Consider the following 19,521-nt stretch of genomic DNA (forward strand, 5'->3'; position numbering starts at 1 on the left):
TTTTAAATAAATAAAAAAATTTATTACTGAAAAAAAAAAAAGGAAAAAATAACTAAAAATGTTTGATTATTATATTATTTTATTTTATTTTTTTTTTTTTTTTATTTTTTTTTTTTTAGTTGAAATTGTATGATTTCCTTTTTTGAAACAAAATAATTAGTGTTTATGAAGGAGTTTTTTTTATTTAATTTTAAAAATTAAAAAAATTAAAAAAATTTAACTGATTAGAAACTAGATTTAATGCACAAAGGAAAATGAAATTTTTTGGGATAAAAAAAATTTTTTTTTTATGATTTTTTATTTTTATTTTTATTTTATTTTATTTTTTTTTTTTTTATTTTTTTTTTTTAAAAAAATTCAAAATTAATAAGGGGCAATAGAAAATTCCATTTTTTTTTTTTTTTTTTTTTTTTTTTTTTTTTTTTTTTTTTTTTTTTTTTTTTTTTTTTTTTTTGATATTTTTTAACTCATTACACCTACCTTCAAACATTCATTCATTCATTCATTCAATTAAATTTGATTATGTTTTGAAAAATTACAAAAATAATAATAATAATAATAATAATAATAATAAATTTAAATAACATAATAACTATATAAAAAAAATAAAAACCGCTGGTTTTTATTTATTTATTTTATTTTTTTTCTTTTTATTTTGTTCATAATAATAACAAATAAAAAATAATAATAATAATAATATATAGTATATATATAATATAAAATTAAATAAATAAATAAATAAATAAATAAATAAAAAAAACAAAAACAATATATAAATGAATAGAAATTTTAATAATATTAATAATAACAATAATAATAATAATAACTACCACGGCTATCAATACCATCAACAACAACAACAACAAAATCAACAACAACAACAACAACAATATAATAATAATGTAATAAAATATTTATGGAATACGTATACACAAACAGTAGTTTATCAAGATTCATTATTTAATTTAGTAGAGTTTCTTCAATTTTTTACATTAAACTACTATAATGATACCATTGGTGATTTATTATTCCTATCAAATGGTACACTAACAGATATAACAAGACATCTTTCGAAACATTTAATTGAAGAAATTGGTTATAGTTGTACATTATTAAATCAACAACAACAAACACAACAAACACAAACACAAACACAATCTAAACAACAAACAATACCACAACTTTCATTGAATAATAGCATACCAACATCATTTACAACAACAGCATCATCAACAAATACAACACCAAATGCGGGATTAAAATTAGCAGAATATGAAATTTATCAATACTTAATTGGATATTCTACAGCGGGAGAAGGACCATTAGTATTAGCAGCACTCGATATATTATCTAGACAATCACCAAATGGTATACCATTATCATTTTTAAATTTTTTAATAACAATATTACTTAGAATATTATCATTACCACCTGAATTACTTTATAACAATAATAATAATGATAATAATAATAATATTAACAATTTTAGCGGAAATAATAATAATAACTTTAATAATAATAATCATTACTTTAATAATAATCATAATAATCATAACCATCATTATCAACATCACCAATTAAAAGAGAAAAAGAAAAATGTAAATAAACAACACTTTAAACCAATCGAATCATTCTTTTATCTTCAACCATTACCTTCTTCATTAAGTGATATGTTTAGAGATGATGATTATGCATCGCTTAGTAGTAGTTATGGTGGTGGTGGTAATCTTACACCATTATCATTATCTTCAAATCATGCTTTCTCTCCTCCTCTTTCCTCTTTAAAAAATAGTAGTTCAAATACATTTACAAAACCATCATCATCAACAACAACAACAACAACAACAACAACTCAAACACCAACACCAAACTCAAATACAGATTCAAAACAAAATAAAGATAATAATAATAGTAAAAATAATAATAAAGAAGTATCATCAGTTGTATTATTAGGGTATCAAATATTAAAAATTGTAGAGAATTTAGTAAAAGATAAACTATTTCTTTATGAATTAGTAACATCAGATTGTTTTTCACAACTTTTAAATATTTTTTATAAATTACCAATACTATCGACAACAGCTTCTTCATTACCACCAAATTCTTCATTTTCAATAATTTATCAACAATTATCACAAATTTTCGCTCAAATAATGTCAAAATCATGTTTATCTTCTGATACTATAGTTTTAATTCATAATTTTGTAAGTAGAGTAATAATATATTATTAATAGTGGCATATATTGATAAATGTATTAATACTTTATTATTATTATTATTATTATTATTATTATTATTATTATTATTATTATTATTATTTTAGAAATTAATTAAAAATTTATTAAATATTATGGATAAATTAAAAGAAAAAGATGAATATAATATGAATTTAATAATTGAGTTGAATAAGATAATATTGTTTAGTATTAAATCATCGACTAGTATAACTAAATTATTACATGATGATTTCACAAAAGCAAATGGGTATTCAATATTATTGAATTCAATGATATTCATATCGGATTATGGTACATTAAAGAATAAGATTGATTATATTCAAACTACAACCAATCTATTATTTATTGGTCATCGTTCATCTTATTTAGATAAAGCAAATACAAAAATGTTTGAAATTTATTTAAACGTTTTCTCAATATCAACATCAGAAGAAACTAAAACTGAATTATTAAAATGTATAAAAGGTGTATTCTATACAAGTTTAATTGAAGAATCATCATCATCTTCATCATTAATTATTTCAAGTTCAGATAATAATAATAATAATAATAATAATAGTGATGGTGTTAATGATGATAAGAATAATAATAATAATAATAGAGATAATATAATATTTGAAGATGTTATTGATATGGATGGTAATGATAGTTATTTAATATTTCATCAGTTTCAACCATTTACAATATTATTTAGTCAATTTGATACATTGAATATAAATAATCGTAGAATGATATTGGATATGATGGATGTATTATTAACAAAGAATAGAATATCATTGAATGAATTGAAAGAGTATTGTAATTTATTTAAGAGTGAATTACCAAGTACAGTGTTATTGGTATCACAACATTTAACTGAACTTTTAACAAAGGGTAAAGTTAGTTGTGATGTATTGGGTAGAGATTTATCATTGACTCAAAAGTTATTAGAATTCTTAGTTAACGATCCAACTACATTAAGATTCTCTTCAATTTTATTACAAAATGAAACTGAATTACAACTTTGTTTTTCAATTTTAAGTACAAATAATAATAATAATAATAGTAGTAGTAAATATTATTCAAATAATATTCAACAACAGCAACAGCAACAACAACAACAACAACAACAACAAAAGAAAAGACATGTTTCAAGATATTTAGTACTTTATATGATTGTAACAGAGATTTTAAGTTTATTATTGGAATTGTTAGTACCACCATCGATTCAAACAATATTCATACAAGAATGTCAAGGTTTGAAATTACTTTATCCAATGTTATTAGATGAATATTTAATTCAACCAGCTTTGAAAGTTATTGCAAGTATTGCAATTGGTGGTTTACAATTAGAATCTAGAATTATACCAGATCTAATTATGGAGTTACAAAATAATGGTGGTGGTGCTACAAATTTAGATTCAAAAGTATTAACAATGAGAAAGAATATATTCTCTTCAATGTGTTATATATTTCATAATAATCCAAATTCAAAGAATTCATTTAGAAATTTTCAAGGTTTTACTTGGTCATTATCAATTTTAGATGGTATTTCAAGATATTTAATTAGTATTGATAATAATAATAATAATAGTAGTAATAATAATAGCAATGATAATTTAAATGATTTTAAAGAATCATTGGATCATAGTTGTAATGGTGTTTTAAATAGTAACAATAGTAGCAATAATAGTAATTTAAATGGTGGTATTGGTAATGAAATTAAAAAAAGTTCATTTAATGAAATATTTTATTTTTTAAAAGTTTTAATTGATATGTTATCAGCAGCAATGAAAAATAATTCAATTAATCAAGAATATTTTAGAAAAGAGATAATTATAATAAGTAGATCATTAAAACAATGTAAATATATGGAAGGTATTCATGCAATATCTTTATGTGATTCTTTACTTAATATGGCGATAACAGGTAGTTGGCCACCATCTTGTGAAAATCATTCATTGGAAGAAGGTTCATTATTCTCTTTATATTCACCAATAACTTCATTCTTTCCAATTAATACAACTTTATCAAAAAATTTCGATATTTCTTTTATTTTAAAATTTGAAAAAAAAGAACAAATGGAACAACAATTAAAACAACAAATTCTTTTAAATTCAAATAATAATATTAATAATGGTAATGGTGGTTCAATTTCACCATCATCAATTATTAATAATATGAATTCACCTGGTGGTGGTAGTAGTAGTAGTAATGATTCATTAAAAAGTCCAACAAGAAGAAGTAGATCATATACAAATGATTTTCATTTAGATAAATCATCAAGAATACCACATCCACCAGATTTTAATAATAATAATGATACTATGAATTATGATTATAATTTTCAAGATGATTATATTGAATCATTGAATAGTAAATCATCATCATCATTTAGTTTAGATTTAGCATCGGTTACAGGTGATAGTGAAATCGTTTATTATGGTGGTAGTACTACAAGTAGAATGATACATTCACCTGGTTTACCATCATCTTCTTTACAAGCATTATCATCAAATTCAACAAAGTTACCAGAGAAATCATCCTTACAATTGGCTCAAGAAAGATATATTTGTTGTCAATCTTGTAGAGATACTCTAACACTTGAAATGCCTGAAATCTTTAAATTAATCATTGAATTAATGTCTTCAGATGATGATATCTCTCAAACTGAAATTAAATCATCATGTTATATAATTAGAGAATTGATTTTCTTAACAAATTGTTCATTAGCAAATCAAAAAAGGTTATCATCATTATTAATTGATATTATAACTCATTTTAAACCATTATTATTATCAATTATTTTATATCAAAAACAACAACAACAGCAACAACAGCAACAGCAACAATCTAATTCTAATTCAAATTCAAATTCAACAATAATTTTAAAGAAAAAAATTAATAATGAAACATCAACAAAATTAAAACCATTATTATTAGATTTAATTCAAACATTAGCAGGACATAATTTAACGTTGATTGAATTTAGAAAATATTTTGAATTGTTAAAAGTAAAAGATTCAAATAATCAATTCATTTATCCAATTGATTTATTGAATTTGTTATTGAAAATTTCATCAAATCGTGATAATATACCATTGTATTATGCAGAGTTATCAAAACATGGGCTAGAGTATATCGATTTTCCATCATGGGGTGAAAGAACTTGGCCACCAACTAAAGGTTTTGGAATTTCATTTTGGTTTAGATATTCATTACCTTGTTTAAATATTAATAAATCTCCAATTTATTTATTAAGTATTGAAGGTAGCATTGGTAATAGTAGTACAAAGAGTTGTGAATGTCAATTGATTTTAGAGAATGGTAAATTAGTTTATAAAATTTATCATTTCTCTGGAATTTGTGAAACTTATCATTTCTCTGATCATAAATTTGAACCTGATCAATTTTATCATATTTCAATTTCACATTCTTCATTATTATCAACAACTACAACAACAGCAACAACAGCAAATACCACTACTAATTCAACAACAGCAAGTACTACTACCACTACTACTAATTCAACAACAGCAGTATCTTCAACAACAAATTCAATATCAACAACAGCAGCAGTAGCAGCAATAACAACAAGTGATGGGAATAGTGGTATAAGTAGAGAAAATAGTTTAGGTGGTAGAGATAGTATTGGTAGTAATAGTAGTAGTAGTAGTAGTAGTAGTAATAGTGGTGTTTCAAGTGGATCATCTACAAATTTAAATAAAAAATCACCTGTTAAATTATATGTAAATGGGTGTTTGAGGGGTCAGATTTTAGCAAATTATCCAAAATCAAATTCAATGACATTGTATATAAGATTTGGTGGTGTTAATGCTGCATCATCAGTGATCAGTAATAATCAAGATGTTCAATCATTTAATGTTAATAATAGTTGGAATTTAGGTAATGCATACTTTTTCGAAGAGGTACCATTGGATAAGGAAATCTTTTATCTCTATCTATTGGGTCCAAACCATTTCCGTGGTTTAAAAGTTGATTTATCAGCTGTTGATTCAATTCAACCAAGTTTAGATAAAGTTTCAAATTTACATCCATTCTTAATTGATCATTTATTAAATCCAACTGTTCAACCATTATTATCATTACATGAGAAGATTATGTACATTTTCACAGCGAAATGTTTGTATGTAACAACTCATAGAATTACAAATAAAACTGAGTCGGTGACTCATGCAAGTGCATTACCACAATTATCAACTATACTATTCCAACAACAACAATTACAACAACAACAATTACAACAACAAATTACAAATAGTACAACTTCAATTCTAAATGAATTAAATCTTTCAAATTCTATAAATTTAATTAGAAGAGGTAGTGAAAATAGTTTAATAACATCATCATCCTCATCATCATTATCATTATCATTATCATCAAATACCAATAATAATAATAATAATAATACTAGAAGTTCATTAGAAAGAAGTATAAGTGGTAATTTCTTACAATCACCATCTTCTTCAAATAATAATTTAAGAGAACGTTCAATTAATAATAATAATAATAATAATAATAATAGTAATAATAATAATAACAATAATTCAATATCATCATCAACATCATCATTATCATCAAGTGTAATTTCATTGGTAGCAGGTGCAATGGCAGTACCATCACCACCATCACCAAATAAATTAGGTTCTGGTATAAATGGAAGTAGTATTTTAAATGCAAGTTTGACAACATTATCAATTAGTACAAATAATAATAGTAATAATAGTAATAATAGTAATAGTAATAACAATAATAATAATAATAATACAAATTATAATTCAAATTCATTAAATAATTCATTAAATCATCAAGCATTATCATTATTACATACTGGATTACCAATAGCATTACCACGTGGTGTAATTAGTCAAATTGGAGTTAAAGATGCAATTATGAATTCTGGTGGTGTTTCAGTGATAATTTATTTAATTGCAATGGCAGAGGATAAAGAGTATCAAAGATCAGGTTTAAAATTATTACAATCAATCATACATAATAGTCAATTGAATTTAAAGGATATGAAAGAGATTAGTGGTTATCAATTAGTTAGTTTTTTAATTAGAAAAAAGAATTGGGTATTGGATGATCAACTATTATCAATATTATTCTCATTTGTTGGTATTCAATCAACTCGTACTTCAATTCATTATGTCGATGGTGTGGTTCAAGATGTGTTGGCATTGAAACATTTCCTATTGGAAAGATCAATTTGGAGACGTGCTTCATTGATTGATCAAAAAAAGTTATTTGAAAGTTTGGAAAAATTGGTTAATGTTTTACATGAAAATCATGAATTCAATATAATTAAATTCAGACAAGCTGGTGCTTATGAAACTATATTAAAAATGTGTAGAGAAGATGATTTACCTTTAGAATTATTATCAACATTAACTAAAATATTACGTTCAATTACAACTAATAAATCAAATAAATTAAAAGATGATCTTCAATTAATTTTATCTTGGTTATTAGAAACTATGCCAAAACAACAAATATTTAAAAAATATAATTCTTTTAATGGTTTAAATTCAACAAATAATAGTAATAATAATAATAATAATCCAATATCATTATTTAGAAAAGGTAGAAAAACATTATTACAAGTTCAATTTGATAATCATCAATTATATTTACAACAGCAACAACAACAAAATTTAATACCACAAGTTAATAGTAATAATAATAATGAAGAATCAAATAATGGTATTGAAGGTATAATTAGAATTAATATTTTAAATTTATTATTAGATATTTTATCAAAAACTGAATTATCAGTTGTTGAAGATTTTCATTCAATTTGTAGTTTAGAAACGATTTTTGGATTGTTAACTTGTGAATCAATGGTTTCAAGAGTTATGTTTTTAAAGATTATTGATATTTTCTTACATAGTCAAATGATTTTTGGTCATTTTCAAAAGATGAAAGGTTTCCATTTATTAGGTCACCAATTATTACCATTCGAAACATCGGAAAAGATATTTGGTGTTTTATTTTGTATATTATTTGGTAAACCTTCAAATTCGGATATTTTAGAGGGTTTATCAATGAGAATGTATTTCTTATCACATCTAAGTGATGCTGAAATGAAATATCCTGGTGCAATAGTTACCATTTTAATCATACTTTGTAATTCAAATTCAACAACTCAACATAATGTAATCAAAATGATTCATAATATTTTCTTACAAAATGATCAATTTAAACAATCTTTATTAGATAATGAATTAATACCAAGATTAGTTGATATTTTATCTTCAAATTATCAAAGAAGAGGTTCATCATCATCCTCAACTAATTCAACAACAAATAATAATAATAATAATAGTTCAACAACAACAACATCAAATAATAATAATAATAATAATGAAAATAATAATGAAGATGATTGGGTAGCAGAAGAATCAATTTTATCATTATTAAAAGAGATTGCATTGTATGGGGCAAAATCACAAGATGGAAGTGCTGCTTTGTTAAGAGATATTTTAGTGGTTTTACATTTAAATACTAGAATGGATTATGATTATATTTGTTGTTTACAAAGAAGAGTATTATTTGATGTTATTTCTTTCTTTAATGATAATATACATAGTTTTAGTTCAATCGATTCTTTAGTATCTTCTTTTGAAAAGTTATGTGTATTAACAATTCATACTTTATCATATCAAGAGAAATTATTACTTACAAATGGTACTGGTACTGGTGGTGGTACTGGTGGTAGTGGTGGTGGTTTACTTACAAAGAAAAGTTTTAGATCAAATTTATTTTCACCTTCAAGATCAAAAGAAAAAGAAAAAGAAAAAGAAAAAGAAAAAGAAAAAGAAAAAGAAAAAGAAAAAGAAAGAGAAAGAGAAAGAGAAACAACAAATGTTACATCAGATTCTGATAATATTTTATCAGCAAATGATATATTCTATGGTGATCAATCAAATGAAGAATCTTCAACAACTGATTCTGATTCAACTTCCGATAATAATAATAATAATAATAGAAATAGTTATAGTGGTAGAAATATACGTGGAAATGGAATTAACAATAATAATAATAAGAATAAATTCATACCAATTTGGATTAAAGAAGGTAATTTATTAGATCAAGAAGAATTTATTAGATCACTATTAAAAGTTTTAAGTAAATCAAAAATACCACAATCAAATACAACTTATAGAAATTTATTCTCAACCCAATATTCTGCTAGATCATTATTATGTAAATTCATTTTTATCTTATTAACATTTGATGAATTTAAAGATTATTATTTAATGGTATTACAAGAATTATCAAATATGGTACCATCATTATCAAATACTCCAATTTCATCTTCACCAATAATATCACCAATTAATAATAATAATAATTATTATAATACAAATTCAAATACAAATAGTAATAGTAGTACACCATCATTATTTTCAATAACATCAAATAATAATAATAATAATAATAATAATAATAATAATAATAATAATAATAATAATAATAATAATACAAATTCAACAAATCAAACTATAACAGATACAACATTATCACCAGCATCAAGTAATGTATCAATTTCAAATCAATCAACTCCAATTTCAAATAATAATAATAATAATAATAGTAGTGGTGGTGGTAGTGGTGGTAGTAATATTAATATACCACCAACAATTAATATAAGTGATAGTAATAGTAATAGTAATGAACAACAAGGAATAAGTTCAGTATTATCAGAAATTATAATGGAAGAAGATTTTATATTAGTATTATTACATATTACCCATAAATTTTTACAAAGTGGTAACGATTATGAAATTCAAAGAAATAGTTTTAGATTATGGGTTTCAATTATACAACATTGTAGTCAAGTTGATTATGTAAAGAAAGCATTTGATACAACTACAACTTCATTGGCAGTGTTATCATCATCACAAGAGATTAGAGATCTATTGATACGTTATCAACAAATCTATGTTGAGAATGAGTTCAAGAAATGGGAAGAGAAATTCAATCAATCTAAAAAGGAATGGAAATTACAATATTTTGAAACTCAAAAGAATAAACAATCAATGATAACCAAGAATCAAGATATAACAAAATCAACTAAAAAATTATCAGATTCATTGATTCAATTGAAATCTGAATATGAGAAATCCAATTATCAATATTTAATTGAAAATAGAGAATCTAAAAGATTCTTTCAAAGTCAATGGAAATTATTAATTAAAAAAGTTACTCATGAAAAAGCAATTTGGTCACCAAATTATGAAATTAGTAATTCATCTTCAACAAATATCACTACCACCACCACTACTACTACAACAGCAAAGAAATGGAAATTAGATCCAACTGAAGGTTTAAATAGAATGAGAATGAGGTTAAAAGTAATTAGTGATAATACAAGTAATAGTCATATACCATTAATACCTGATTTATCAACTCCTTCAACTCCACCATCACCTCAAAATACAAAAGATCAATTATTATTTAATTTTAATAATTATAATAATAATAATAATAACAATAATAATAATGGTTTAAATGCACCACCTTTACATGGGTCATTAGATTATTCATCATTTGATAATTTAAAACTTGGTGAAAAAGTAAATGAAGTTTTTAAATGTTCTTGTATTTCACCATTTTATCAACGTGATGGTGAACTTTTAATTGGTGATCAAAATGTTTATTTCTTAGATGAATTATTAACTTCTGCTGATAGAAAAAAGACAACTGCTTCAACTGTTGGTGGTAGTAATAATAATAATAATAATAATAATAATAATAATAATAATAATAATAATAATAATAATAATTCAAATGATACAACATCATCCATTAATAGTACAACAGCAACAAACACAAACACAACAAATACAACCACAACAAATACAACAACAACAACAACAACAACAAATGGATTAAGTAATATTGTTAAACCACCACAAAGAGGTAAACATATAACATGGAGTTATGATGATATAATTGAAATTCATAAGAGAAGACATGTTTTAAAGAATAATGCAATAGAGATATTTTTAGGTAGTGGTGTACCACATAAAACTTATTTATTTGCATTTAATAAACCATCAGATAGAGATATAGTTTATGATTTAATTATGTCAAAACCATTACCAAATCGTGTTGATTATGCAGCAGAGGTTCATGGTAACATTTTGAAGATGTCAATTACAAAGAAATGGCAATCTGGTTTAATTTCAAATTTCGAATATTTAATGCATTTAAATACATTGGCAGGTCGTTCATTTAATGATTTAACACAGTATCCAATTTTCCCATTCATTCTAAGGGATTATGAATCAGAGGTATTGGATTTAGAGAATCCAAATACATTTAGAGATTTCACAAAACCAATGGGTGCTCAAGATCCAAAACGTTTAGAGAAATTCATAGAGAAATATAATGATCTATTAGAGATGAATGAAAAACCTTATCATTATGGTTCACATTATTCAAACATTGGTTCGGTGTTACATTTCTTGGTTAGATTACAACCATTCACTTCTTATTTCATAGATTTTCAAGGTGGTAGATTCGATGTACCAGATCGTGCTTTTCATTCAATCGCTCAAAGTTGGAATTTATCATCATCAATTTCAAATTCAGATGTAAAGGAATTAATTCCTGAATTCTTTTATTTATCGGATTTCTTGGTGAATTCAAATAAATTCTTTATGGGTATAAAACAAAATGGTGTAAAAGTTGATGACGTAATATTACCACCATGGGCTCATAATGATCCGAGATTATTCATAAAGAAACATAATGAAGCGTTGGAATGTAAATATGTTTCAGAGAATTTACATCATTGGATTGATTTACTATTTGGTTATAAACAACAAGGTGAAGCTGCTGTTAAGGCGCATAATATGTTTTTCCCATTGACTTATGAGGGTGCTGTTGATATAGATTCAATTGAGGATCAGTTAAATCGTGATGCTGCTGTCGCTCAAATTCATTCCTATGGTCAAACTCCAAAACAAATCTTTACAAAACCACATCCAAAAAAGAATTGGTCAAAAACTATTAGATTAACTCAAGATAGTATCTTTACAAAACCTGAACGATTAACCTCTTACATTATGTTTCAATATCGTTCACCCATCGGTTCGATTACAATCGCAAATGATTCCTCTCCAATTCATCTAACACCTCAAAGGATTTTATTCTTTCCTGATAATAATAAATCCATATCTTGGGGTCATTGGGATCAAAATCTAAGAGTGAATTCAATTGATACTGGTAAAGTTTTATCGATAATAGAGGTGTTGAATGATGATATCATCTGTGGTGACATTACAAAGAATGGTCGTTTATTCGTCACTGGTGGCACTGCTGGTACTGTTAAGGTTTGGAAACGTTGTAACAATGATGGTACCATCATGACTAGAAAAGAGCGTGGTGATAATCTAAGTCTTTGGTCAACACTCTATGGTCATACAAATTCTATACTTTGTGTAACCGTTAGTCAAGAGTATAGTATTATAGTTAGTGGTTCAAAAGATTCAAATTGTATCATTTGGGATTTAAATAGATTAACTTATATCAATAGTTTACAACATGATCATCCTGTAACTTGTGTTCAAGTTTCTCCAACTTTTGGTTATATTGCAACTTTTGAAACCAATATATATAATAAACAAAATAATAATAGTGGTGGTGGTGGTTCAAAGAATGACAATAGTATTAATGGTTCAGGTTGTTTAAGACTTTGGAGTATTAATGGTACCTTACTTGCAAAACAAAACTTTGTAAATGATCGTGTAAATTGCATGATCTTTACATCAACAATTCAAGGTGTTAATACTAATCTTTTAATAACTGGTATGGAATCTGGAACTATCATACTTTGGAATGCTTGGAATCTTCAAAAAATTAGAACTTTAGTATCAAAATCTACAATCACTGCTTTAGCCGTTAGTAAAGATAATACTCAATTAATTTCTGGTGATATTAATGGTCTCATTGAATGTTTGTCAAGTCGTTCTTTTGATGGTTATTCTTCAATTGTTCTTGGTTAAAAAAAAAAAAATAAAAATAAAAAGAAAATAAAAAAATAATAAATAAATAATTATAAAATAAAATAAAATCTTCTTTTTACCACACAAATTCTAAAAATGTTATTAGTTTTTTCTTTTATTTTTAATCTTTTACTGAAAATAAAAAAACTATTTTTAGAATTTCTCCACCTCTTTTCATATAAATATCGTTTACTTGGTTTTTTTATTTTTTTTTATTTTACTTTTTTTTTTTTTTTTGTTTTTGCGCCTTTTTTTTTTTTTTTTTTTTTTTTTTTTATTTGTATTTTATTTTTATATTTTTTTTTTTAATTTTTATTAATTATTAATTATTAATTATAAATTATAAAGCTGAAAAGAAATAAAATAAAATAACAATGAGTAATATTGATGAGACAGAAAATCAAGAATATTTATTATTAAAAGCAAAGAATATTATAACAGAAAGAACACAATCATCATATTTACCAGATGAATATATTGGAGCTGAAAAAGAAGCTGAAACTTTATATGCAATTTTAGATGATGCAATCATAAATAAAAAAAGTACTGTTGGTTTAATTACAGGTCCAAAAGGTTCTGGTAAATCATCTGTATGTAATTTAATAATAATAATAATAAATTCAACATATCACACACACAATAAATACATATATATATACTAATTATTTTTTAGTTTTTTAAACATTGTTTAAAAAAATATAATGAATCAGATTATTTATTAGTTAGATTATCAGGAATGATACATTTTAATGATAATTATGCATTAAAAGAGATAGCAAAAGCATTAGGTATTAAAATACCAAGTGGTTTAAATATATTTCATACATTTGAATTCATTAGAGTGAAATTAGGTAAAGAAACATTAGAATCACAAATTAATACATCAACAAAGAAAATACAATTTCAATCATTACCAGTAGTAATTTTAATTGAAGAATTAGAATTAATGTTAACATCATTATCAACCTCAAAACAAAGTTTATTTTATAACCTTTTAGATTTATCACATTATAAAAATGTATCTTTATCATTCATTGCAACAACTTCTCAACATGATATAGTTAATATGTTTGAAAAAAGAATTAAATCAAGATTCACTCAAGAATCAATTAAAATACCACCATTATCTTGTAAATATCATTATGTTTATTATCAATTGATATTATTATAATACTAATAGATTTTATATATATATAGTTGATAGTATACAAATTATATTTAAAAATTTAATTTCATTACCAGAATCATTTGATGATGAAGAATATAGAGATACATGGAATGCAAATGTTGAGAAATCTTTAAAATCAACAAGTGTAATTGAAAATTTTAAAAAATATTATAGATTGTATAATCGTGTAAATAATTATCATCTTTTAGTGGTATGTAAATATAATATTATACTTTTACTTTTTTTTTTAATATTATTTTATATTTATTTATTTTTTTTTTAAAAAAAAAAAAAAGAATGAAATTATAGATAATTTAGATTATTATGATAAAGATAATAAATGGATAAATAGTAAAATAATAAATGATGGATTTGAATATCTTAATCAAGATGTAATTGAAATAATGTTAAAGAGTTTATCAGTTTTAGAATTCACAATATTAGGTTGTATTTTAAATACAAAAGTTGGAACCAATATAAATGATGATTATATTACATTTGATGAACTTTATGACGGAGAATATAAAAAGTTGTCCTATTCATTCTTTAAGAATGTTGATCAAGCTAAAAAACCATCAACCATTAGAATACTACAACATTTATTATTATTAGGTATAATTAAAACTCAATCTAGAGCAAATGATTCTGGTGATTTCCCTAAATTTAAAATTGCAATTGATCCCGATTCAATCATAAATGCTGCAAAAAATAGAAATGATTTACCAACTGTAATTGTAAAATATGTTACTGAATGGTTAACATAAATTAAACAATAAATATATAAATATATAAATAAATAAATATAAAAAACAGAGGTTTATTATTATTATTTTTTTTTTTTTTATTTTAAAATTTTTTATTTTGTATTTTTTTTTTTTTTTTTTTTATTAAAGAATCATATTTTGTGGATTTGATAAATAATATTTAAATGATGATAAGAATTTACCAGCGATTTCATCATCGAATACTCTATTATCACCAGAGAGTGTAACATCCATAACATTTGCAACCTTTGGTTGTTCATATTTTGGTGGTTGTGGTTGTTCATTAATGATTTGTTGTTTAATATCTTGTTTTTTTGATACAGTATTATCAAATAATTTTTCTAATTGTTCAGTTGTTAATGGACCATTTGTATTTATGATTTCGGATTTACCTTCAGAGCCATATGATGCGTTTAAGTTTGTTTCTATTGGTTGATAGGTTGAAGGTGGTCTTAAAACTTTTCTACCAGTACCAATTGCCAAGATACCAGCTTGTGGATAATTTATGATTGCATTAAAGGATGTAATACCAAACATACCTAAATTTGATACACTAAATGTACCACCAATGAATTCTTCTGGTTTCAATTTACCATCTCTTGCTTTCAATGCCAATTGTTTAGACTCGTTTGAAATTGCCAACAATTGTTTCTTATCGGTATTTGTGATGATTGGTGTGATTAAACCACGATCGGTACTAACTGCAAATGAAATGTCAACGGTTGGATTTAATATGGCTTCACCATGTTCGTCGGACCATTTAGAATTTGCTTGTGGATTATCACGTAATGCCAATGCACATGCTCTTAACACGAAATCGTTTACAGAGATCTTTACATTCTCTGGCATAGATTTTCTCATTGCTAAAACATTATCCAATTCACATTCAACTGTCATATAGAAATGTGGTACTTGTTGTTTCGATTGACTTAATTTAGTTGCAATTACTCTTCTAATATTATTATTTGGTATATCTTCGTATATAACTTTTGATTTATTTTTATCATTTGTAATTGTTGTTACAATTTTAATTTGATCTTTAATTTGTGATGTTAATGTTGGTGAGTCTACTATTGATGGTGATGATGATGATGATGGTTGTGATGATTTTACTGATGATGCAATTAATGATAATCTATCTACTGGTGATAAATTCTTTGTTTTTATATATGCTAAAACATCACCTTTAAGTAATCTATTTTGTGGACCTGTAGCTGTTACTTCCTTACTACTATTGATACCATATTCTACTAATAATCTTCTGACTGATGGAAACATATATTCTGAATCCAATTGACTAGAAGATGAATAGAATCTAATACCTTTACCTTTGGTATTTGATACTTGTTTTAAAATTCTATTCATTTATATTGAACAAACTAATCAAATATAAAATGAAAAAATTAATAAAAAAAAAAAAAAAAAAATTTTAAAAAAAAAAAAAAAAAAAAAAAAAAAATTAAAAAAAAAATTTAAAAATGAAAAATAAAAAAAAAAAAAAAAAAAATTTTTTAAAATGTCCCATGTTCAGAAAACATTTTATTTTTTGTGTCAAAGTATTAAATTTTATTTCATTATTCATTAATCCCAAGTAATATATAAAAATTAAAAAAAAAAATAAAAAAATAAAAAAAAAATATCTGCACCATTAATAACAAAATTAAAGAGTTAAATATTTAAAAAACTTTTTTTATGCCAAGTACTTTTTTGTTTTTATTTTCTTTATATTTTTTTTTTTTAATTTTTATTTTTTTTTTTTTTTTTATCCAAAATTCGAAATTCCAAATCCCAAAAAGGTAAATTATTTCTTTTTTTGTAAATGTTAAAAAAAAAAATAAAAAAAAAAATTAAAAAAAAAAAATAGATTGGATATTTTTATGTTTGGAAAAGGAGTATCTTTATTTTTTTTTTTTTTTTTTTTTTTTTTTACTGGTAATATATAAAAATTTCTTATTTGTTTTTTTTATTTTAAGATTTTTTTTTTTTTTTTTTTTTTTATTTCTAATTTAATTTTATCATCTGTTTTTTTTAATCTTTAATTCTATTTTTAATTTAATTTTTTCATTTTTTTTTTTTTTTAATTCTATTTTTTAATTTAATTTTTTCATCTGTTTTTTTTTTTATTTATCTATTTTATAATAATGATTAAAATCATTTTTTATATTATATTCAGCATTTATATTTGAAAAAGGACCGACCAATCTGTAAGCAGCAGGATGACACATTTTATTCCATAAAATATCATATAAATATGGATCAGATTGTTTTAATTTTTCAAAATCTGGTAAACAACCAATTTCTTTTGCAATCTCATCACAAAATCTTATACTACTTTTTAAAATAAATTGTGGTATATCAGATGGATCATTTTGATTTCTAATTTCAAATTCTTTTGAAATACCATGCAACATTTGTTCTCTAGTTGGTAATTTTGATATATTTGCCCAACAATATACAGCCCAACGTGCTTGAATTTCATATTCGATCATTGAAGCACCTTTAAATAATCCAATGAATCCAATATTCTCCAAATCTGGTGAAAATACATGTTTATGTAAAACAATTGGCATATGAGGATATGAAAAATCATATGAAATCTTTTCTTTTATTTTATCATTAAAAAATGATAAATCAATATCATATCCATCACAACAAATTATATCATCAAATTCTATTGTTGTTGTATCATTTTCACCACCAAATATAACATTATTATTTTCACAATAGTTTATAGTTTTATTAATAAGTTTAATTTCCCCACTTTTTAAAATATCTAAAAAGTTATCTGAAACAATTAGATTAGGGGTTTTATAATCTGGTGTTGTCATTTTGAAATATTCATTCTCTCTTTGATTTTGAGATATTATATTTAAAATATTATTTTTTATAATGTTTAATTCTATATCAGGCATTTCTTTATAATGAAGTTCTCTAAATTGAATACAATGATCATTAACTGGTAAATTTAATTCATTGTTTGGGAATCTTCTTTTAACAATCCAACTTTTTTTATTACAAATAATATATAAATTTTTTGTAACATTTGATATATCGCATGCAATTTCAATACCACTTGAAAGTCCACCAATAATTAAAACTCTTTTATCTTTAAAATGATTTGGATTTTTATATTGATCAGATGTCCAAATTTTACCATTAAAATTATTAAATTTATTTTTAATATTAATTTCTTTTTTTTTTGCTAAAAACCCTGTTGAAATTATTATAAAATCAAATTCCTCTTCATTAAATTCAACATCACCATCATTATTTATAGTAGTTGAGTATTTTATTAACCATTTCTTGGTATGGTTTATTTGATTTACATCAATAACATTGGTTTTCAATTTAAATTTATCTAAAATATTAAAATCTTTACAATAATTATAAAAATATTGATACATTTCTTCTCTAGATGGATGAAATGGTTTTCTTTCTTCTGGAACATCCCAATAGTAATCAGAGAAACTCATTGATACATATGAAATATGTGATTTCATATTATCCCATGCTTTTCCATTTTTAATTGACCATACACCACCGATATCATCTTGTTTTTCAAATATAACCACATCAAAACCACATTCAATTGCAGTTTTAGCACTAACTATTCCTGAAGGACCTCCACCTATAATTCCAATTTTTTTTTTATAATTCATTATTTTTTTAATACTAATAATAATAATAATAAAAATAAAATAAAAATAAAAATAAAAATAAAAATAAAAATAAAAATAAAAATAATAATAATTAGTTATTTTTTTTTTTTAATTTTTTTTTTACTTGCTTAATATTATTTATATGGATTTTTGTAATTTTTTTTTTAATAAAAATAATTTTTTAAAATAAAAAATTTAATAAAAATAATATTATTATCTAATATTTTTATAAATTTTATAAATTTTATTTTTTTTATTTTTTTGTTACAATTAATCTTATTTTGTAATTTTTATTAATTTATAAAAATGCATTACAAACTTTTATTAAAATTTAATTTAATTAATTATATTTTAACATTTTACTAGGTTTTTTTTTCCAGAGAATTAATTTATAAATCATTGGTTATTTATCCTTTTAATTTTATATTGACCATTTTTTTTTTTAAAAAAATATATCTCTTCAGAAATCTTTAATTTTTTTTAATATAAAAAAATGCATTCATTTTCATTAAATTTACAAATAAAAATAATAGCTAGTTTTTTTTTTCTAAACCTTTTTTTTTTTTCCCAAAATTAATGTATCTTAAAAAATAATTTTAAAAAAGTTACAGAAAATTCTAAAATCTCAAAAAAATATTGTTAAGATATCTTTAAATAATAATTTTTAATATTAAGATA

At 23.0% G+C, this 19,521-nt stretch overlaps 4 protein-coding genes across 4 annotated transcripts; 2 read left to right on the plus strand and 2 right to left on the minus strand.

Annotated features, from left to right (window-relative positions):
• Window positions 1–776: 776 nt before the first annotated feature.
• lvsB (BEACH domain-containing protein) lies at window positions 777–13,252 on the plus strand (the record flags this gene model as incomplete). The annotated part of the gene is made up of 2 exons (XM_640523.2): window positions 777–2,204; window positions 2,324–13,252. 2 exons carry the CDS (start codon window positions 777–779, stop codon window positions 13,250–13,252), a joined length of 12,357 nt encoding a protein of 4,118 aa, XP_645615.2.
• A 374-nt stretch (window positions 13,253–13,626) lies between these two features.
• Window positions 13,627–15,184, plus strand: orcD (origin recognition complex subunit 4; the record flags this gene model as incomplete). Its single annotated transcript, XM_640524.1, has 4 exons — window positions 13,627–13,842; window positions 13,926–14,382; window positions 14,450–14,631; window positions 14,717–15,184. 4 exons carry the CDS (start codon window positions 13,627–13,629, stop codon window positions 15,182–15,184), a joined length of 1,323 nt encoding a protein of 440 aa, XP_645616.1.
• Window positions 15,185–15,307: 123 nt separating this feature from the next.
• Window positions 15,308–16,549, minus strand: pdhX (pyruvate dehydrogenase complex, component X; the record flags this gene model as incomplete). Its single annotated transcript, XM_640525.1, has 1 exon — window positions 15,308–16,549. One exon carries the CDS (start codon window positions 16,547–16,549, stop codon window positions 15,308–15,310), a length of 1,242 nt encoding a protein of 413 aa, XP_645617.1.
• A 755-nt stretch (window positions 16,550–17,304) lies between these two features.
• Window positions 17,305–18,843, minus strand: DDB_G0271660 (hypothetical protein; the record flags this gene model as incomplete). Its single annotated transcript, XM_640526.1, has 1 exon — window positions 17,305–18,843. One exon carries the CDS (start codon window positions 18,841–18,843, stop codon window positions 17,305–17,307), a length of 1,539 nt encoding a protein of 512 aa, XP_645618.1.
• Between the last annotated feature and the right edge of the window lie 678 nt (window positions 18,844–19,521).

Source organism: Dictyostelium discoideum (genome assembly GCF_000004695.1).
Source record: "Dictyostelium discoideum AX4 chromosome 2 chromosome, whole genome shotgun sequence".
Taxonomy (NCBI): Eukaryota; Evosea; class Eumycetozoa; order Dictyosteliales; family Dictyosteliaceae; genus Dictyostelium; species Dictyostelium discoideum.